The 23,058-nt window shown below is 42.4% G+C and overlaps 1 protein-coding gene across 3 annotated transcripts in view; it reads right to left on the bottom strand.

Moving 5' to 3' along the window:
- nelfb (negative elongation factor complex member B) overlaps positions 1-23,058 on the bottom strand; it is a 52,323-nt gene that overhangs the window by 3,060 nt on the left and 26,205 nt on the right. For 2 of the 3 annotated variants that reach the window (XM_061765081.1, XM_061765082.1), the window contains 7 exons: positions 21,660-21,890; positions 16,122-16,307; positions 15,850-15,962; positions 15,664-15,766; positions 14,041-14,136; positions 13,801-13,943; positions 5,931-6,037 (listed from right to left, as the gene is read on the bottom strand). In XM_061765081.1, coding sequence (XP_061621065.1) covers positions 5,931-6,037; positions 13,801-13,943; positions 14,041-14,136; positions 15,664-15,766; positions 15,850-15,962; positions 16,122-16,307; positions 21,660-21,890 — 979 coding nt within the window. The remainder of the gene's footprint in view (positions 1-5,930; positions 6,038-13,800; positions 13,944-14,040; positions 14,137-15,663; positions 15,767-15,849; positions 15,963-16,121; positions 16,308-21,659; positions 21,891-23,058) is intronic. The other variant, XM_061765083.1, reaches the window with a different exon arrangement.

Genomic DNA, 23,058 nt, shown 5'->3' with positions numbered 1-23,058 from the left:
AAAAGTGTTCCCTGTCAATTGACTGTCTCTTGTCATACTAGAGCGGCTCCAACTACCGGAGACAAATTCCTTGTGTGTTTTTTGGACATACTTGGCAAATAAAGATGATTCTGATTTGCTAAAATCATTTAAGATTTTTTTTCCTGATTAATGTACACACAGCCATAAGTATTGAGACCCATTGCTGTGACACTCATATATTTAAGTCGGGTGCTGTCCATTTCTTCCGATCATCCTTGAGATGGTTCTACACCTTCATTGGAGTCCGGCTATGTTTGATTATACTGATTGGACTTGATTAGGAAAGCCAAACACCTGTCTTTATAAGACCTTACAGCTCACAGTGCATGTCAGAGCAAATGAGAATCATGAGGTCAAAGGAACTGCCTGAAGAGCTCAGAGACAGAACTGTGGCGAGGCACAGATCTGGCCAAGGTTACAAAAAAAATTCTGTTGCACTCAAGGTACCTAAGAGCACAGTGGCCTCCATAATCCTTAAATGAAAGACATTTGGGAAAACCAGAACCCTTCCTAGAGCTGGCCGTCCCACCAAACTGAGTAATCGGGGGAGAAGAGCCTTGGTGAGAGAGGTAAAGAAGAACCCAAAGATCAGTGTGGCTGAGCTCCAGAGATGCACTCGGGAGATGGGAGAAAGTCAACCATCACTACAGCCCTCCCACCAGTCGGGGCTTTATGGCAGAGTGGCCCGACGGAAGCCTCTCCTCAGTGAAAGACACGAAAGCCTGCATGGAGTTTGCTTAAAATTTTTTTTTAAAAAAAACACCTGAAGGACTCCAAGATGGTAAGAAATAAGATTCTCTGGTCTGATGTGAGCAAGATAGAACTTTTTGGCCTTAATTCAAAGCGGTATGTGTGGAGAAAACCAGACACTGCTCATCACCTGTCTAATACAGTCCCAACAGTGAATCATTGTGGTGGCAGCAGCAGCATGCTGTGGGGGTGTGTTTCAGCTGCAGGGACAGGACGACTGGTTGCAATCGAAGGAAAGATGAATGCGGCCAAGTACAGGGATATCCTGGACGAAAACCTTCTCCAGAGTGCTCAGACTAGGCTGAATGTTGACCTTCCAACAAGACAATGACCCTAAGCACACAACTAAAATAACGAAGGAGTGGCTTCAGAACCACTCCGTGACTGTTCTTGAATGGCCCAGCCAGAGCCCTTACTTAAACCCAATTGAGCATCTCTGGAGAGACCTGAAGATGGCTGTCCACCAACGTTCACCATGCAACCTGACAGAACTGGAGAGGATCTGCAAGGAGGAATGGCAGATGATCCCCAAATCCAGGTGTGAAAAACCTGTTGCATCATTTTCAAAAAGACTCATGGCTGTATTAGCTCAAAAGGGTGCTTCGACTAAATACTGAGCAGAGGGTCTGAATACTTATGGATGTGTGATATTTCAGCTTTTCCTTTTTAATACACCTGCCAAAATTTCAACAATTAAGTTTGTTTCTGTCAATATGGGGTGCTGTGTGTACATTGAGAAAAAAAATGACAAAGGATTTTAGCAAATGGCTGCAATATAACAAAGAGTGAAAAATTGAAGGGGCTCTGAATACTTTCCGTACCCACTGTAGCTTAAGAAAAACAGCCCCGGGAAGGTGAAAAATAATATTGCAGGTTTTGATTCGCTCCCCTGCTCCCAGCCTCCGATGAACAGTGGGCGACAGGGACAAATGCTTTGCAAACGGCGAGATGGTGCATAACAGGGATGACGCAAAATGAAAAACTCACAGGCACATAAAACTGCAAAAGAAAATCGCTGCAAGATAAAAATGCTACAATTACAAAAAAACAACTACAAAATGAAAATGCTGCAAGATAAAAATTCTGCAATCACAGAAAACAACCGCAAAAGAAAAATGCTACAAGATAAAAATGCTGCTTGCTGCATTTCTCTCTTGCAGTTGTTTGGGAATTGTGTGTTTTGTTATGTTTGCAGCATTTTTCTTTTGCTAGTTCTAGTTTGCATTGTTCAGTAGCGCCTACCTGAGGGAAGGAGCCGGAAGAGCCGGTGACCGGGATGCGGAGGGTCCGAGAGGATTTTGCACGCTCTTGTCTGTGTTCTGGCAGCGTGCAAGTCCTCAAGGGTGGATAGGGGTGTACCGACAATCCTTTCAGCAGTTTTGATTGTCCGTTGCAGTCGGAGTTTGTCCTTTTTTGTAGCAGCACCAAACCAGACTGTGATGGAAGAACACAGGACTGATTCGATGACCGCTGTGTAGAACTCGTGCTTTCTCAGAAGCTGCAGGAAGTACATCCTCTGCTGGGCCTTTTTGAGGACGGAGTTGATGATGATCGTCCACTTCAGGTCCTGAGAAACTGTAATACCCAGGAACTTGAAGGTCTCGACGGGTGACACAAGAAAGTGTCCTTTTCAAATCTGCAGTAGAAGGTATTCAAGTCGTTGGCTAGTGTGCTATTGTTCTCACCTTGGGGGGATCGTGGCTTGTAATTTCTCAGCGATTGGAATGCATGCCAGACTGATTTAGTCGTTAGTGCTAAACTGGTTTTCCCAACTTTACTGCATAGTTTCTCTTTGCAATGTTACTTTCTTTAGTCAGCAGGTTTCTAGCTGGATTATACAGGGCCCTGTCCCCGCTCTGATATGCGTCCTCCTTAGCTTGGCGAAGCTGCTTAAGTTTGGCAGTGAACCACGGCTTGTTGTTGAATGTGCGAAATGACTTTGTTGGTACACGCACATCTTCACAGAAACTAATATAGGACGTGACCGTGTCCGTATATTCATCCAGGCTGCCAACTGAATTTTCAAAGACACTCCAGTCTGTGCAGTCTAAACAACTTTGAAGTTCTATCTTGGCTTCATTGGTCCACCTTTTCACTGTTTTCACTGTAGATTGAGTTATACATCTTCTCAACAACACCCAGCAGCAGCAAAGGAGCTCTTTTTCAGACTTATTCAGCTTCATTGTCGCAAACAACGGTTCAGATCATCTTTTATACCGCTCGGATTTATCTTTTTTTTATCTCATTTTCTTAGACGCGTGGACAAAATTGTTGGTAAAATTGGTATTGTTAACATTAAGATCAACATCAACAACGTTATCAAAGTTATTTCTGTGACCAATGTGGGTTTTTCTTTCATTAACAGAGCGGTACCAACAATTTTGTCCACGTGTGTATCACCAAAGCCTGGCATTTGAACAGGAGTATGTAAACTTTTTATATTCAATGTATCATACACAGACATAACATGAGCAAGAAAAGGAAGGGCAGTAGCTCAATACCCCAAACCTATCAATATTTCCGGTCAAGTAGGGGCATATTTCCGGTCCGCTCGGTTTGAATTTCTTTCCACAAGGAGGGTGTTATTGTTCAAAGATAGTGTTAATTTATTAATGTACAACTTTTTGTCATTTCTATGGATGTATTTTGTAGATATTGTAGGTATTATTTAAGAGAGGTTTACAATATGGTCTTTGAATTACATAGCAGTAAATTAATTTAACAGGGTCACAGTGGGTTCACAAAATCAGCAGCCCAAATGTAAAACCCAGTTACATTCAGAACTGATGCAAATTGCAAACATGCAAGCAATTTCAACTTCAAGTCCTTGGAAAGTGAAAATGTCAAATTTGACACACCACTGTCGTCATTCACCGCCAATCAAAGTGGCTCACTCTTGTTCCCTTTAAATGTGGCGTGTGAAGAGAACGATGCGCAATCACAGTGATCCGTGCATAAGTGGAGCATTCACTCTCTTCTCTGGCCAAGGTGTGGCAACAGACAATGTGAGCAGGTACTGTATACAGAATGAGCTGGCGATAACCGCTGGTGACAACATGTCCGCGGAGCTCAGGATCTACAACCCCAATTCCAATGAAATTGGGACGTTGTGTTAAACTTAAATAAAAACAGAATACAATGATTTGCAAATCATTGTAGTAGAGTGGAGAGTGTCACAGGTCCCCTGCTGGACCCCCTGCAGTTTGCCTACCAAGCGAACAGGTCTGCGGATGATGCAGTCAACATGGGACTGCACTTCATCCTAGAACACCTCGACAGCGCAGGGACCTACGCGAGGATCCTGTTCGTGGACTTCAGCTCAGCATTCAACACCATCATCCCTGAACTCCTTTCATCCAAGCTTCTCCAGCTCAGCGTCTCACCTGCCATCTGCCAGTGGATTTACAGCTTTCTGACGGGCAGGACACAGCAGGTCAGGCTGGGGGAGGCCACCTCATCCACACGCAGCATCAGCACTGGGGCGCCCCAAGGTTGTGTCCTCTCTCCGCTGCTCTTCTCTCTCTACACGAAGGACTGCACCTCAGCGAACCCGACTGTCAAACTCCTGAAGTTTGCAGATGACACCACTGTCATCGGCCTCATCAAGGACGGTGACGAGTCTGCATATCGACAGGAAGCGGAGCGGCTGGAGCTGTGGTGCGGCCGACACAACCTGGAGCTGAACACGCTCAAGACTGTAGAGATGATCGTGGACTTCAGGAGGCATCCTTCGCCAAAGCTGCCCCTCACGTTGTCCAGCTGCCTTGTGTCAACCGTCGAGACCTTCAAGTTCCTGGGAATTACAATCTCTCAGGACCTGAACCGGGCGACCAACATCAACTCCGTCCTCAAAAAGGCCCAGCAGAGGATGTACTTCCTGCGGCTTCTGAGAAAGCACGGGCTGCCACCGGAGCTGCTGAGACAGTTCTACACAGCGGTCATCGAATCAGTCCTGTGTTCTTCCATCACAGTCTGGTTTGGTGTTGCTACTAAAAAAGGACAAACTCCGACTGCAATGGACAATCAAAACTGCTGAAAGGATTGTCGGTACCCCCCTACCCACCCTTGAGGACTTGCACGCTGCCAGAACTAAGACAAGGGCGTGCAAAATCCTCTCGGACCCTCCGCACCCCGGTCACCAGCTCTTCCAGCTCCTTCCCTCAGGTCGGCGCTAACTAGAACTAGTAGACATTCCAACAGCTTCTTCCCTCTTGCAATCAACTTCTTAAACACCTAACCTACAATTCCATTACAACATGCTGGCAATTTTTTGACTTGAGTTCGTTGTCACATTTCTGTGGGGCCAATTATGTATTACTCGTGCACTCACTGTAGTTGTCTCGCCATGCTGCACTATTGCCCCGATCAAAAATCACATAAATCATGTTCAACCAGCGATCCAACTTGCGTCGGAAGTTGGATGTGGTCAGAGCAGGCTTACGTGTAGACCAACTCTGGCACCAAATTGTCCCTCTCTGCCAGGCACATCTCCAAGGACACACCCTCGCTACACCGGAACGCCCCGCTTGGTACAGACCGGTCTGCCAAATTGGCAAACACGCACGGTGTGCTTTGCGCTTGCGCGAAAATCAGAATCCGCTGGCATTTGCGGCCCTCCGCAGATGTAGTCTACGAAAATAGAGCCCTATATCTCCACAATTGAGTACTACATAGTTCTCTGTCTTTGCACGTTTTCAGCAATTATCTTCAAACACACATTAATTCACTTTACAGGGTGTTTAACATTATAAAAGAACTTTAATATTCTCATTCATCCAGGTTATTTCATTCTTGGGGCATTGAATCGATCGCAACTGGACTGTTCTGGTTGTCTTAAGAGAATTATAAAAAAATCTCAACATGGAAACGTATTTCAACAAAATTATTATTATTTTTTTTGTCTGTATGCTGAATTTATTCCTTTTTGCTCTCTTGAATCCAGAAGAAATTTTGGACCGGGATCTAACTGAACCTCCAGTTTACAGTATATTGTAACTCAGTGATTTTGTAGGTGATACATTTAAAAATGGACAGATGTCTGCACTTTTATCAGCATTACAGATTTTAACGGATATTCGTACCTTCAGGGAACAACAAGTTCATTGAGCAATGTTGTGTGCCCCGGTTCTCTTGTTCTGAAAAACATGGTCAATTCTCACCTAGGGCAGGTAGCAACCTTTGTAAGGCATTCTTGTTTCTCAGCTTGGCGATGTGGAGAATGTAATAGAGACCCATTTCACAGGCCACTCTGTTCTCCTGCATGTATCTGAGGCAGATCCACCACAAATGTGACCAAGGCTGAATTTTTAAAACAAACAATAAAGTGTGCATACATAATGTATCATTCCTACAGTTAGACATATACATTGAAGGAAATAATATTTGATCCACGATTGAATTTTTAAGTTTGCTCACTCACGAATAAAATATTTCTCAAATGTTTTAAGGGTGTTAATTGATTTGGGTAATGGACAAAATCAGTCAAAAATGTATACAAAACATATAAACGATGAAAGTAACAATTCTGTGAGAAAAGTATATGATCCCCTCCAACTCTGCAAGAAACCCATGTGACACACAGCTCTGAGCAATCAGCAGATTATCAATACTCCTGGTTTCAACTCATTAAATGGAAAAGAAAAAGGACACCAGTTCTAGGAATAAATTTTTTTAACTTCCAATCTTTATACCACCATGGGCAAGACGAAAGAGCTGTCAATAGAAATCAGGGACACAACTGTAGACCTACAAAAGTCGAAACGGGTTGATGACCATTAATTTCCTTAAGTCTGGAGCTCCATGCGAGATCTTGCCAGTTGGAATGAGAATAATCATTAGAAAGGAAGCAGCTTCAAAGTAAAAGGCAATAATAATGTCTATTTCCAACATAAATAAACAACCTTAAAAATCAGAGACTTAATTTCTTTGTAAGAAACAATCTAATTTAGCAGGGATCAAATAATTATTTCCCCCACTGTGTACACACCAGTTGGCTTGCAAAAGTATTCACACCACTTAAACTTTTCCCGGTTTCATCACGTTAGAATTACACAGTACAAAATAGATTTTTTGGAGGGATTTAATATGACGGAGAATCAAAAAGTGGTTCATAATTGTGAAGTAAAAAGAAAATCATACATGATCTTCAAAATCATCTAAAAGGATGTCTCGTGCAAAATTATTCGCCCCTTTACTCAGATATCCTTAAATAAAATTGAGTGCAAACAATAGCCTTCAGAAATGACCTAATTAGCAGAGTCCACCTGTGTGTAATCTATGAACAGTATAAATACAGCTCTTCTGTAAAGCCCTCAGAGGTCTATTAGAGAACATTAATAAATAAAAAGTAACATGAAGACGAGTCAGAGAAAGCTGTGGAGAAGTTTAAAGCATGGTTAAGTTAGAAGAAAAAAATCCCAAGCTGTGAACATCAAACACAGCAGGACAAATATCGTTGTGCACTCCACAAATCTTTTATTGATGTTGCAAGAACAAAGCCATTATTAAGTGGGGGGGGGGGGGGGGGGGGGGGGACAAGTCACATTTTCCTCTTCTTTATTTTCATTTTCCAAAAGGCAAGTGGGAGACACAATAGATGTGGAAGGAAGGACCACATGACCAATCCAAACACTGCGCTTTATGGAGTGAGGACACTTTTCTTCAGCAGGGAGAGGGAAGTTGTTGATGGGAAGCTGAATGGAGCAAAATACAAGGTAAACCTGGACAAAAACCAGGGAAACCTGACTGGGAAATATGTTTACCTACCAGCAGGCCAACAACTCTTAACAAAGCCAGAGCTACAATGGGATGGTTTGGATAAAAGTAGGGATGTCCAATACCACTTTTTTCAGCCAATACATATCGATACCGAGTACCGAAACCACTAGTACTTTTGATACATAAAATTTCTATTAACACAATGACAGATAATTGTGAACAAAGACCTTGCTTTCCTTGTGACGGATATGATTTCACCAATGTGTACAACCGCTGCAGTGTAGCACCACATATTGGCGTGGTGGACTTACTGTACTCGGTTAGATTTTTTTTTCACTTTACCTTAAGTATCGATGGCTGCTATCAGATACCGATACCTTGAAATAAGGTCGGTATTGGCCAGATACCAATACCTGGTACCTCCCTCCGCCTTCGGGTGGGGGTACGGGTCCTGACTGTTATTTGTGCCTATGCACCAAAAACAGCATTTCAGAGTACCCAACCTTTTTGGAATCCTTATAGGGGGTGATCACTGATCACGAACTGGTAGTTGTTTGTTTATCAGTTTATTTTTGAAAGGGGACAATGCAATTTCATAAAACACATGAAGTACACATGGTTAAAAAAGCCAGAATTAGCCAGAAGGCTAGTTTTCATCTGTAGTCCCCTGGCCATGATGTAAAAAAGCAGTAAAATACATCTACAAGACAATATAATACAGGATACATAATCAAACTATACTATTAAGAGAGAATAAAACCATAATTTTTTGGATCATAACAAAAAAACAACATAACATACTTGTCTTTTAGTGTTGGCAGCTATAGGTGTTAACTAGCCACATTTTCACTTTTTTTGTGAAGGCCTTGTATGTTGTAAGCAGTTTAACCTCCTCAGGTACTGAGTTCCACTCACCAGCGCTCCTCACTGACCAGGTTACTTACTGAAAGTGCTCCTGCGCAGAGGAATGAAGACAGTCACCTCTGACAGAGCCTCGAGTGACACGCTCAGAGCTGTTTCTTTGGCTGATGAACTCAGCCAGAGGAGCTGGGGCCAAATCATGCAGTACTTTATAAATCAAATTTAAATCTGCAAATATGTGAAGACTGTCCCAGTTTAAAAGACTGTATTTTTTTAAATTGCACAGTGATGATAGTGCCTTGGTTTTTTATCCATCACTTTAATTACTTGTTTGTACAAAACTTCCAATGTTTTTTTTGCATTCTGACCAGCCTGGGACCAACTGGTTATGCAATAGTTAAAGTGACTAAGAATCATTGAATGCAGGTACATTTTTGCAGCTTCAGTTGACATTTCATTCCGAATTGCACGAAAATTTGCGAGGTTTAATTTGATATTTTTACACAATTTGTCAATATGGGCTTTAAAGGAAAACTGTGAATCTATTATTAACCCAAGATATTTGTATTGGCTGATAATTTGCATTTTTTCTCCATTAACAAGTATGTCGGGGTCAGGTGATACTCTATTTGTTTTAGTGAAATACATGCCTACAGTTTTAGAAACGTTTAGCTGTAGACAGCACTCCTGCAACCAAGTTGTGACACAGGACATTGTATTAGTGAGTTTAGCAGCAACAGTATCTTTGGAGCGACCATGAACAAAGAAAACTGTGTCGTCTGCATACATTACGCACTCTGCTTCAGAGCAAACAGTGGGCAAATCGTTGATATAAAGACAAAATAAAAGGGGGCCTAATATTGATCCCTGAGGGACTCCAGAGGTTAGCCTAAGAGACTCTGATCTGCAGTTGCTAACTGATACAGATTGTGTTCGGTCATGCAGATATGATTCAATCCAGCTCACAGCTTTGCGAGAGAAGTTAAATTTTGAGAGCTTGGTAAGAAGAACAGAGTGATTTACTGTATCGAAAGCTTTCCTGAGGTCCAAGAACACCGCCCCTACAACTCCACCCTTATCGAGAGAATATTTTATTTTCTCAATGAAGAGGCATGTAGCCATTTCAGTGGAATGCTTGGATCTGAAACCAAACTGCATGGCGTGGAGAGAGGGGGAGCTGCTGATTAAATAATGGACAATCTGCTCTGAAACCCATTTTTCTGCAACTTTGGAAATGGCCAGAAGAATGCTTATAGGTCGGTAGTTATTCAGAGAAGTTGAGTCACCGGATTTAAAGACAGGGGTAACAATAGCAGATTCCCAGGCCTTTGGAAAGTGACCAGATGAAATTGAAAGATTAATGATTGAGGCAATAGGAGTAGCAAGAGTTGAACCTAGATCTTTGAGCATGCTCGTGTCCATTCCAAAAACATCCTTTGCCTTAGATGGTTTGAGTGAATGAATTAAATCGATAAATTTGGTCTCAGTAATATTTGTAATAGTAAAGAACTGCGTTGCAGACAATGCAGGGTATTCCTTCCTTTGTTTTACTGCAAACTTAGAAGAGATTTCTGACACAGATTCAATGAAGTACTTGTTAAAAGCATCAGCCATCACTTGAGGTTCCGTCAGGATGTTTCCATTGAATTTAATTTGCATTAGTTTTGTTTTGTTATTTTGTGCATCACCCAATAGTTTTTTAATATAATTCCAGGTTATTTTTGAATTTCCCTTTGCACTATTCAGAGCAGTATTGAAAAAGTCAGCTTTAGATTTTCTTATTTCTTTCACTACCCTATTTCTTAGTGAAATAAAGTGCTGTCTATTGTATCCTGATTTGACCGACAACTTCAAGGAATGATCGCGTTCTTTCATCAGTTTCAGAATAAATGTGTTTAACCAAGGAAGGCCATTCTTTCTAGCTTTTAGTTTAATTATCCGTGTAAATTTCTTGTATTTTGTTGGCAAATTTAGAACAATAGTGAGTTGGCTCCGATGGTGGGGGAAGATGCCGGTCCGACGTGGCAGGCCCAAACGTATTGTGAAGGTCTGCTGGGAACGTCTGGCAGAATCCCCTGTCAGAAGGAGTTTCAACTCCCACCACCGGCAGAACTTCAGCCACACCCTGGGGGAGGCGGGGGATATTAGCCCGAGTGGACCATGTTCCGCGCCTCTATTGCCGAGGTTGGCAACTGGAGCTGTCCGAGGCTGGGGACTGGAGCTGTGGCTGTAAAGTAGTCGGTGCCTGTCGTGGCGGCAATCCCCGAAACCGTTGGTGGACACCAGCGGTGAGGGATGCAGTCAAGCTGAAGAAGGAGTCCTATCAGGGCTTTTTGGACTGTGGGACTCCTGAGGCAGCTGATGGGTACCGGCTGGCCAAGCGGAATGTGGCTTTGGTGGTCGCTGAGGCAAAAACCCGGCCGTGGGAGGAGTTCGGTGAGGCCATGGAGGACAACTTCCGGACGGCTTCAAGGAAATTCTGGTCCACCATCTGGCGTCTCAGGAGGGGGACGCAGTGCACCATCAACACTGTGTATAGTGGGGATGGGGCTCTGCTGACCTCGTTTCGGGACGTTGTGAATCGGTGGGGAGAATACTTCTAAGACCTCTTCAATTTTACTGACACAGCTTCCCATGAGGAAGCAGAGTCTGAGGTATCTAAGGCGGGCTCTCCTATCTCTGGGGTTGAGGTCACCGAGGTGGTTAAAAAGCTCCTCGATGTCAAGGCCCCTGGAAGTGGATGAGATTCGCCCGGAGTTCTCTAGATGTTGTAGGGCTGTCCTGGTTGACATTGGGGACAGTGCCTCTGGATTGGCAGACTGGGGTGGTGGTCGCCCTTTTTAAGAAGGGGAGGAGGGTGTGTTCCAACTACAGGGGAAGTCTCCCTGGTAAAGTCTATTCATGTCTTGGACACTTGGGTGAAGAGAGGGGCGGAGCCTCTGGATTGGCAGACTGGGGTGGTGGGGGGACCGGAGGGTGTGTTCCAACTGCAGGGGGATCACACTCCTCAGCCTCCCTGGTAAGGTCTATTCAGGGGTGCTGGAGAGGAGGGTCCGTCGGGAAGTCGAATCTCAGATTCAGGAGGAGCAGTGTGGTTTTCGTCCTGGCCGTGGAACAGTGGACAAGCTCTTCACCCTCGGCGGGGTCCTCAAGGGTGCATGGGAGTTCGCCCAACCAGTCTAAATGTGTTTTGTGTCCCTCGTGGACTCCTGTGGGGGGTGCTTCAGGAGTATGGGGTAGCGAACCCCGTGATACGGGCTGTTCGGTCCCTGTACGACCAAGGCTGCCCTTTGTCACCGATTCTATTCATAAGTTTTATGGACAGAATTTCTAGGCGCATCCAAGGCGTAGAGAGGGTCCGGTTTGGTGGCCTCCGTATTGCATCTCTGCTTTTTGCAGATGATGTCGTTCTGTTGGCTTCATCAGGCCGTAATCTCCAACTCTCATTGGAGCAGTTCGCAGCCGAATGTGAAGTGGGTGGGATGAGAATCAGCACCTCTAAATCTGAGACCATGGTCCTTAGTCGGAAAAGGGTGGAGTGCCCTCTCCAGGTCGGGGATGAAATCCTTCCCAAAGTGCAGGAGTTCAAGTATCTTGTGGTCTTGTTCACGAGTGAGGGAAGAATGGAATGGGAGATTGACAGGCGCATCGGTGCAGCGTCTGCAGTGATGCGGACTTTGTATGATCGGTTGTGGTGAAGAAGGAACTAAGCCGAAAGGCGAAGCTCTCAATTTACCGATCGATCTACGTTCCTACTCTCACCTATGGTCACGAGCTGTGGGTCGTGACCAAAAGAACAAGATCCCGGATACAAGCGGCCGAAATGAGTTTCCTTGCAGGGTGTCCGGGCTCTCCCTTAGAGAGAAGGGTTAGGTTCGATGTAACTTGGCCTGGGGCCTAAGGGAAGGTGATCGAAGAATCACCTGAAATGTAGGACGGTTACTTGCAATTTTTCAAGGTTTCGAGAAACTATCCCGCTAATGGACATTTGGTCTGGAAAAAAGATTTAAAATGCATTAATTGATGACTGAAAATTTTAAATAAACCAAGGTTTATTTTTTTTGGGGGGGGGGGTATTAGATTAATCAAAATTCTGGTCATGGTTAATTCCATTGATATAAATAAATGATTAACACAAGGGTGAAAAACAGAATGTTAACTGCTTACTGTTCGGGGTGACAATATCAGTTTTGTGAAAATGCGCAATTCACAACTGAGTTCAAAACCACGATTTGTTTGCACTCACAGTGTTAACAGTTTTGTTTGAAACAATGTTTCTTTCAAACGCTGAGAAATGGTCAAATCAAAATGTATATATATATAGCACCTTCTTATCCAGAAAAAAATGTAACACAAAGTGCTTTACAGCAATTAAAATAACGAGAAAAGCTTTCAAGGTATTTGTGACTGAAGATAAGACGCGTGTTGAACTTATGAACGAAAATGACCGCGTGAGTGAGTGTGCGTTCTGCTGATTACTGATGCGTGTATGTACAGGTATGCGTGTGGTGTTTGAGAGATGAATGCTGGAATCTTGGTGTTTGGTCAAAGTGCGTTGTTTGACTGATTACAGGAAGAGCTGTTGTTCGTTGTGTATATCTGTGTGAGTGTTATTACTTATGTAATGCATTGTGAGCTGTTGCTGCAGGAGAAAATAATTTCATTCATTCGTCTTCCGTTCTGCTCATCCTCACGAGGGTCGCAGGAGTGCTGGAGCCCATCCCAGCTATCTCCGGGCAAGAGGCGGGGTACACCCTGAACTGGTCGCCAGCCAATCGCAGGGCACATATAAACAAACAACCATTCGCACTCACATTCATACCCCCGGGCAATTTAGAGTCTTCAATTAACCCACGTTGAAAAACGTTCCTCTGATAATGGCACATACTTTGTAAATGAAGTGATGACCCAGCTATCGGATAGATTACAATTTACAATTGTGTTAATGTATACGAGAATGCGTGTGCGTCCTCAGCACAATTTGTCTCCCTTTGAGATCCTCTTTGCAGGGCTCCAAATGTCAGACTGATTCCTCTCTGAGCTCTTCAGGCAGTTCCTTTGACCTCATGATTCTCATTTGCTCTGACATGCACTGTGAACTGTAAGGTCTGATATAGACAGGGGGTGTGGCTTTCCTAATCAAGTCCAACCAAACACAGCTGGACTCCAATGAAGGTGTAGAACCATCTCAAGGATGATCAGAAGAAATGGACAGCACCCAAGTTAAATATATGAGTGTCACAGCAAAGGGTCTGAATACTTATGGCTGTGTGATATTTCAGTTTTTCTTTTTCAATAAATCTGCAAAGATTTCAACAATTCAATTCAAAAGGCAAGGTGTGTATGAATACTTTGGAAGCCACTGTATATTTTTCAGAATTAAATTACTGAAGAAGCAAATTGAGTCAAAGATGTAAGAATTTTCTTACATCTTCACCTCGAAGATTTTACCTGGTAAAAGCATCTGGCAAAGTGGTAGGATAGGAGAGTGAGGTCTTCTCTTCACTGGGAAGTTTCTGCTCCACGCTGAAAGTGTGGTCATCCACAACCACCGACAACATGGCAGGCAGAAAGCGGGTCATTAGTTCCAAATCCTGAGTGTGTGCACAGTAAGAAAAAACATTTACGTTTATCAAAACCGAACCAAGCAAGTGTTTGCATAAGTACATGTAAGGTGACAATTGTGCGAACCAAACGAGGTTCTTTGAACACTTGGCTGTCAATCATATCCCACGCTCCCTGTCCGAGAGACAGCATCCGCAGAAGCAACATCAGATCAGGACTGTCCTGATGAACAAATACAACAACATGAGTTCAGATTGTTTGATGCAATGTTTGCTATGAAGTTATTTTCAAAGAGGAGATTACAAAAAAGGCATTCACCGACAATGGACTGCACTTACCTGAGGCAAAGTGTTGCCTCTATTTGAGAAAATGTAGGCCTTGGTGTTGATATCAACAACAATTAACAAACAGTAAAACAATTAACATTCACGGGACAGTGGTGGAACTATCCCATCACTGATCTATCTATTTTACAATACTGGTATTTTGTGATACTAATTCAGACTCGTCATGTTCACTGACCTGCATAAAGAGATGTTAGAGCAAGGCAGGATCAGGATTTTGTGACAATTAAGGATAAGGCACAACTACCCGAAATTATTCAAACCCCTCCCAAATTTTGACTTAGTTACTTTTATTCAACCAGCTAGTTTTTTTTTCTGGTTTGGAAATAACACAGGCACCTTCCAGAAGATAAGATGATGAATAAGAGTCATCACTGAGGAAATAATGATCAGCTTTTATTTACATTTGAACAAAAATTGGCATGTCCAAATTATTCACACCGTTTTCTAAATAATAGAAAAGCCTTTATCGCCTATTAAAGCAATCAAACGCTTGATATAATTGCTGACTAGCTTTTTGTATGTCTCCACTGATATTTTTACCCATTCATCTTTAGCGATGAGCTCCAACTCTTTCAGGTTGGCTACTCTCCGAGCCGTCACCCTGATCTTTAGCTCCCTCCACAGACTCTTAATTGGATTCAAGTCCCACGACAAGACAAGGTCTTTGTCTGCTAACCATTTCTTCACCACTTTTGCAGTGCATTTTGGGTTGTTGTGCTGAAATGTTCAACTGCTGCGCAAGGCCAAGTTGCTCTGCAGACTGCCCGATGTTGTTGAGAATCTGGCTTCCAAACATGTCCTCTGAGATTTTCCACAGATTTTCTTGTCCTTTTACTTTGCACTATAGACCACTTAAAAACATTTAGATATGACCTTACAGCCCTGAGTTGTGAGCAGCCACATTACGCAGCCGCAGGTTCTCAGTGAGCTCATTTGTCTTTGCCATGACTGTCCAAAAACCAACTGCAGAGAAATGCTGTTTTTAACCTGTTGAGTTGATTAAAATAGCTGTTCCCAATCAATCAGGGAAATTAGGATTAATTAGAAAAGCTTGAACTATTTAGAATGGTAGAGAACATTGTGATGCCTCTTGGAAATCATGTTATTATCTTCTTGGAGATGCCTGTTGTTTTTCCAAACCAGAAAAAAAAAAACGTTCTGGTTGAATAAAATTAACTTTTAGTCAAAATTTGCCAAGGGTATGAATCATTTTGGGCTTGACTGTATGCGGCTCATTACACAAGCAACGATTTTCCTTCATCTGAAGCAGTGTTGGTTTTAATTAATGTTGGCCAAAAAATAAAATAATACTTCGTCACAACACTGCAGAAACTTTCAATTTACATAAAATGAAGCACGACTGAATTAAAGTCTTAAAAAAAAGGTGTAACAGCTTTCTCACCCTGGGTAAAGCATCCTGGCTAAGAAGCTCTTGCAGGTTTCGCATGATAGTCAGCACCATGGTGTTGGAAGCAAATGGGTCACACAGGATCATAGACAGGTCGCTGAAAAGTACAGAAGGTCTCGAACAATTTATATCAGAAAAGCTATACCAGTCCCACTATTTATTTTTTTATTTTTTTTTTACCCAAGGACTTGCTCTTGTCCTTTCTTGACTCCATCTAAGAACCCTTGCAACTCCCTGGCCCGCTTTCCATCCACAAACTTCTCTCGAATGCAGGCATCTAAGCACCATGTGAACTGTTGCAATCAACAAAATCATAAAAAGAGAATTAACTTAGAGCTAAGGTGTAGCATACAATTTCTAATTCCTAAATGACCATCAAAGCTTTAAATTGTGTCATAAAATCCATCACTTGCTAAGAAAGAAAACAACAATGTGCTACCTTCCCTTCTTACCTTGTGGCAGGGGTCAACAGAACAGATCTCACTGATGTCCAAGTCATGAAGAGACATTAGCAGTTCTGCTCTTAGAGTACAGTAATGGACATTTCGTGTCCGTAGGAAGAGTGTTCGCAAAAACTGCAACACCATATCATAAAGCTTGACGTTCTTCCCAATCATCTGGGTCAGCTTCAGGACCACCTATTACGCGCACACATACAGAACCGTTACACACCTGTGAAGGATATTGTATTTACAGTGGAAGGAAAAAGTATATGAACCCTTAGAGTTTCTTAAATGTATTCAATTGGTCATAAAATGTGGTCCGATCATCGAAATCACAGGAATAAACAACGTCTGCTTAAACTAATAAATACCACACAAACAATTGTGTCTTCACATTAATGAAAATATCAAACACATTCGCAAGACAGGGTGGAAAACGTAAGTGAACCTGTAGGCTACAGATTCTCCAGGAGCTAATTAGAGTCAGGTGCGAGCCAACCTAGAGTCCAATCAGTGAGAAAAAGAGAAGTGTGAGAGAGAGAGAGAGAGAGAGAGAGAGAGAGAGAGAGAGAGAGGAAAAAGGACAAATAGCTAAAGTGTGTCAAGGCGAGCACCCGTTATAACACGGACCTGTGTCTCCGCAGAGTATGACGGCGAGAGATGACTGTGAACTTAACATAGGGCAAATTCATGATCTTAACGAACGAAATTTACTAACATAGGGTTTGTGCTGCGGGCTGCTTCTTAATTATGACTACCGTTGTATGTGTGACTCTTTTCTTTTTTTCGTGACAAGGACAGTATAATGCAACCATAACAGTAAATAGTGTGCTTTTTGCTCAGTGTTGTCACTGTGTGACATATGGCCAATCTGATGATCTGTAAGTGGCAAAACTTTGAGTCAAGTAGGTGAAAAACTTGGCAAATGTGGCCAGAGAGGAATAAGAGTAAAATGAAACATCATGTACAAAAACAGAGGATGGTTTTGGTGAAAGGAGATGAAGGAAATATTTTTCTTTGTCGAGGTTTCTTCATTTTAGTTTGAACAAATTGAACACTTCTAAAACTTAGTGGAACAAAGAATATTTGTCTTATTCCTAGTCAGCTGGTCTAAGCTCATAAATGAACCTAATGTATTTGTATGTCACAAAATGCTAAAATGCTAGCTGTTTAAGTGAAGATGCACAAAGACTTCATGCTTTAAAAAATATATTAATAAATAAAAATTAAACATTTTCTTTAAAAAGCCTGATCTTTGATGCACAATGTGAATTCAAGAAACAAACATGAGCACAACTGTGTGTTTTCTCATTTACTAAATAAAAGTAGGGCTGTGAATTTCAAAATAAGAGCAAGTAAATAAAAAGAAAGTATTGTGTGCTCAAATAAGGTGTTTCACTTCAGAATAATTCTTTGAAAAAACGAACAAAATACAGATAATACGTCATGTTTTTATCACATGGGTAGAAGCCAAATGATGCATTGTAAAAATGCATTATACATAGGTAGAAGGGTTTTCCCGAATTTTTAGGTCAACTTCAGGGGTGCGCATTATACATGGATGGGCATTATACACGGGAAATTACAGTAATTTTTGTTTGTACTCATCAGTGGGAATTTCCCACTGAGAGCTCCGATAAAAAGTGCATATATGTAAAACACCATTTGAACCAAAACGAACAAACATAACCTCTAAAACGGTTCAGTTACGATTTGTTATATTAAAATATGTAAAAATTTTTAGACTTCACTTCAAGATGCCAAACAGAAAAGGGGAAACTCAAACTTTATTTATTTTTTTAAGTTCACCACTTTATTTGAACATGTATAACTTTCTCTTTTTATTTCTTCTTCTTTTCCTTTCGGCTTGTCCCGTTAGGGGTCGCCACAGCGCGTCATCCTTTTCCATGAGAGCCTATCTCCTGCATCCTCCTCTCGAACACCAACTGCCATCATGTCTTCCCTCACGACATCCATCAACCTTCTCTTTGGTCTTCCTCTAGCTCTCTTGCCTGGCAGCTCCATCCTCATCATCCTTCTACCAATATACTCACTCTCTCTCCTCAGGACGTGTCCAAACCATTGAAGTCTGCTCTCTCTAACTTTGTCTCCAAAACATCGAACCTTGGCTGTCCCTCTGATGAGCTCATTTGTAATTTTATCCAACCTGGTCACTCCGAGAGCGAACCTCAACATCTTCATTTCCGCCACCTCCAGCTCTGCTTCCTGTTTTCTCTTCAGTGCCACTGTCTCTAATCCATACATCATGGCTGGCCTCACCACTGTTTTATCCTAGCAGAGACTCTTCTGTCACATAACACACCTGACACCTTCCTCCACCCGTTCCAACCTGCTTGGACCCGTTTCTTCACTTCCTGACCACACTCACCATTGCTCTGGACGGTTGACCCCAAGTATTTAAAGTCCTCTACCCTTGCCATCTCTTCTCCCTGTAGCCTCATTCTTCCCCCACCACCCCTCTCATTCATGCACATATATTCTGTTTTACTTCGGCTAATCTTCATTCCTCTTCTTTCCAGTGCATGCCTCCATCTTTCTAACTGTTCCTCCAGCTGCTCCCTGCTTTCACTGCAGATCACAATGTCATCTGCAAACATCATGGTCCATGGGGATTCCAGTCTAACCTCATCTGTCAGCCTATCCATCACCACTGCAAAAAGGAAGGGGCTCAGGGCTGATCCCTGATGCAGTCCCACGTCCACCTTAAATTCTTCTGTCACACCGACAGCACACCTCACCGCTGTTCTGCTGCCCTCGTACATGTCCCGTATTATTCTAACATACTTCTCTGCCACTCCAGACTTCCGCATGCAGTACCACAGTTCCTCTCTGGGTACTCTGTCATAGGCTTTCTCTAGATCTACAAAGACACAATGTAGCTCCTTCTGACCTTCTCTGTACTTTTCCATCAACATCCTCAAGGCAAATAATGCATCTGTGGTACTCTTTCTAGGCATGAAACCATACTGTTGCTCGCAAATACTCACTTCTGTCCTGAGTCTAGCCTCCACTACTCTTTCCCATAACTTCATTGTGTGGCTCATCAACTTTATTCCTCTATAGTTGCCACAGCTCTGCACATCACCTTTGTTCTTAAAAATGGGCACCAGTACACTTTTCCTCCATTCCTCAGGCATCTTCTCACGCACTAGAATTCTATTGAACAAGCGGGTCAACAACTCCACAGCCACCTCTCCTAGATGCTTCCATACCTCCACAGGAATGTCATCAGGACCAACTGCCTTTCCATTTTTAATTCTCTTTAATGCCTTTCTAACTTCCCCCTTACTAATCATTGCCACTTCCTGGTCCACCACACTTGCCTCTTCTACTCTCCCTTCTCTATCATTTTCCTCATTCATCAACTCCTCGAAGTATTCTTTCCATCTACCTAGCACACTGCTGGCACCAGTCAACATATTTCCATCTCTATCCTTAATCACCCTAACCTGCTGCACATCCTTCCCATCTCTATCCCTCTGTCTAGCCAGCCTGTATAGATCCTTTTCTCCTTCTTTAGTGTCCAACCTGCCATACATGTCATCATATGCCTCTTGTTTTGCCTTTGCCACCTCTACCTTTGCCCTGTGTCGCATCTCAATGTATTCCTTTCGCCTCTCCTCGGTCCTCTCAGTGTCCCACTTCTTCTTAGCTAACCGTTTTCCTGTACTGTGAGGTTCCACCACCAAGTCTCCTTCTCTCCTTTCCTGCCAGAAGATACACCAAGTACTCTCCTGCCTGCTTCTCTGATCACCTTGGCTGCAGTGGTCCAGTCTTCTGGAAGCTCTTCCCGTCCACCGAGAGCCTGTATCACCTCTTCCCGAAAAGCTGCACAACACTCGTCCTGTCTCAGCTTCCACCACATGGTTCTCTTCTCTGCCTTTGTCTTCCTAATTTTCCTCCCCACCACCAGAGTCATTTTACACACCACCATCCTATGCTGTCTAGCCACACTCTCCCCTACCACTACCTTACAGTTGGTAACCTCCTTCAGATTACATCGTCTGCACAAGATGTAATCCACCTGTGTGCTTCTACCTCCGCTCTTGTAGGTCACCCTATGTTCGTGCCTCTTCTGGAAAAAAGTGTTCACTACAGCCATTTGCATCCTTGTTGCAAAGTCTACCACCATCTGTCCCTCCAAGTTCCTTTCCTGGATACCGTACTTACCCATCACTTCTTCATCACCCTTATTACCTTCACCAACATGTCCATTACAATCTGCACCAATTACGACTCTCTCTCTGTCTGGGATGCTCAGAACTACGTCATCTAGCTCCTTCCAGAATTTCTCTTTCACCTCTAGGTCACATCCTACCTGTGGGGCATAGCCACTAATCACATTACACATAACACCCTCAATTTCAAATTTCAGCCTCATCACTCGATCTGATACTCTTTTCACCTCCAAGACATTCTTAGCCAACTCTTCTTTTAAAATAACCCCGACTCCATTTCTCTTCCCATCTACACCATGGTAAAATAATTTAAACCCTCCCCCTAAACTTCTAGCCTTACTGCCTTTCCACCTGGTCTCCTGGACACACAATATATCAACCTTTCTCCTAATCATCATGTCAACCAACTCCCGAGATTTTCCTGTCATAGTCCCAACATTCAAAGTCCCCACATTCAGTTCTAGGCTCTGTGTTTTCCTCTTCTCTTTCTGCCGAAGAACCCGCTTTCCACCTCTTCTTCTTCTTCTTTGACTTCGACTTCGACCCACAGTAGCTGAATTTCCAACAGCGCCCTGCAGGTTGACGGCGCCGGTGGCGGACGTTGTTAACCCGGGCCACGACCGATCCGGTATGGAATTCTTTGGATGAACGCTCATATTTGTTTGGCAAGGTTTTAAGCCGGATGCCCTTCCTGACGCAACACTCTGCATTTATCCGGGCTTGGGACCGGCCTACAGTTTGCACTGACTTGTGCCCCCCATAGGGCTGCATTCAACTTTCTCTTTTTATTTACTTGTGCTTATTGTGAAATGCAGCCCTACTTTTATTTAGTAAATGAGAGATCATTACACAGTTGTGCTCATGTTTGATTAACATTAATTTGTAAGATGTGTACAATTCTTGACTATGCTTTGATATTATGCCAAAATCAAAGATATTAACATTTATCTTGAAAATTTGGAGGAATATGTATTAGTTTAAAAAAAAAAATTGCTATTGTGGCAGCCCTGAACACACATTGATAGCGAGCAAGAGCAATAGATAACACAAAAATATTCTACAACCAGTATTTTAAAAAGAAGAACGAAAGATGAAAGACAAAAAACTGGAATACAAATCTCCAATACAGCGGGACTGTGAAGCAAGAACCGCAATGTCGCAGAGGATTACTGTATCTGTATTCCGTGATGATAAATTGCAGGGACTCATTGTTCCAGGGCTAGGACTCATTGTTTCCATGACATGTGCATTCTGGGACTCACATAGTCTCAAGTGTAAAATGATCAACGGGGTTTACATACTTTTTCCCTCCCACTTTATATGATTCAGTTGATTTTTTTCCACCCACCTCGCCTTGACGTCGCATTTTTGGAGATGGGCTGAAGAAATTATGCAGAATAGAGAGATCACTGCTGAATAGAGCTGCTTCTTTTTCCACAATATACTGCTTTAGGAGAGGTGACACCTCATCCCCAAATAGGGCCTGGTTGTCCTGCCATATTTGCCTTTTCACTTCCACAGCACACACCTTGTAAAGCTCCTTATCAGCCATGACCATCTTCAACTTCTTCTCAGGTACCTGGAGGGGTTCAAAGTTTTTGTGTAAATATATATATTTTTTTCCAAAATGTAAAAGGATATATCTGCACAACTGATAATTGGTTGGCATGGACAGTGAGGTAGTAGAGTTATGCTGATAATGTACATCTACTATTGTTCTTACATCTAAGGCCATTACAGTTTGTTTAGCAATGCTATATCTCAACTCAACTATTTATAGAGCACTTTAACCACACCTGTAACAAAGTGCAGTACATAAGATCAAACATAAGACAAACACCAATATGAATATTATTATTATTAACAAGCCAACCCAGCGTTATTCACAGAACACTTTTAGAACACAGTTGACCAAAGTGCTTAACAGTGTAAATTAAACAAAGAAACAAAGACAAAGAGGGCAAAGAACAATACACATAGACAAAATACCAAGGAAATACTGTAAGACCAATATAACATTGATTCAGCGATGTAAAACCAAATTTGAACAAATAAATAAATAAAAATTGTAAAACAGGCAAAAAGTATATAAGGATTATATAAGTATATAACGGTAAAAGCCAGAGAAAAGAAAGTGAGTTTTAATAGTGGATTTAAAAAAACGGAAATGAATCGGACTGTCTTAGGTGCAGAGGGAGCTCATTCCACAACTGAGAAAGTGCAGTCACCTCTCTGTTTTCTCTTTGATTATGTACAACTAGCAAACATTGATCTGTCGACCTAAGGGAATGCGCTGGGGTGTAGGGCTGGAGCAGGTTAGACAAGTACTGTGGGGCGAGACCATGGAGGGATTTAAAAACAACAGGTCAGACAAGTTTTGCGGGGCGAGACCATGGAGGGATTGAAAAATAAGAGCATTTTAAAATATACACAAAAGCATAATGGAAGCCAGTGTAGTGACAGTAAAATAATCAATTAAATAAACAAAATTATTTTTTCATGAAATATGGTAATTGGCATAAAAGAGGTCCAGACTTTTATTCCCCTCTTCTTGCACAGTCGACACATGTGGACAAAATTGTTGGTACCCCTCTGTTAATGATAGAAAAACCCTAAGTGGTCACAGAAATAACTTCAATCTTACAAAAGGTAATAAATAAAAAATTATGAAACTTAACCAATGGAAATCAGACAATTCTGTTGAAACTGAATTATTTTAAAACAAACAAACTCAACAAAAAGGCCTT

The sequence above is a fragment of the Phyllopteryx taeniolatus genome, unplaced genomic scaffold, assembly GCF_024500385.1.
Source record: "Phyllopteryx taeniolatus isolate TA_2022b unplaced genomic scaffold, UOR_Ptae_1.2 contig_25, whole genome shotgun sequence".
Taxonomy (NCBI): domain Eukaryota; kingdom Metazoa; phylum Chordata; class Actinopteri; order Syngnathiformes; family Syngnathidae; genus Phyllopteryx; species Phyllopteryx taeniolatus.
The sequence above is the reverse complement of the archived record's forward strand: the minus strand, read 5'-3'. Positions and strand labels throughout refer to the sequence as shown.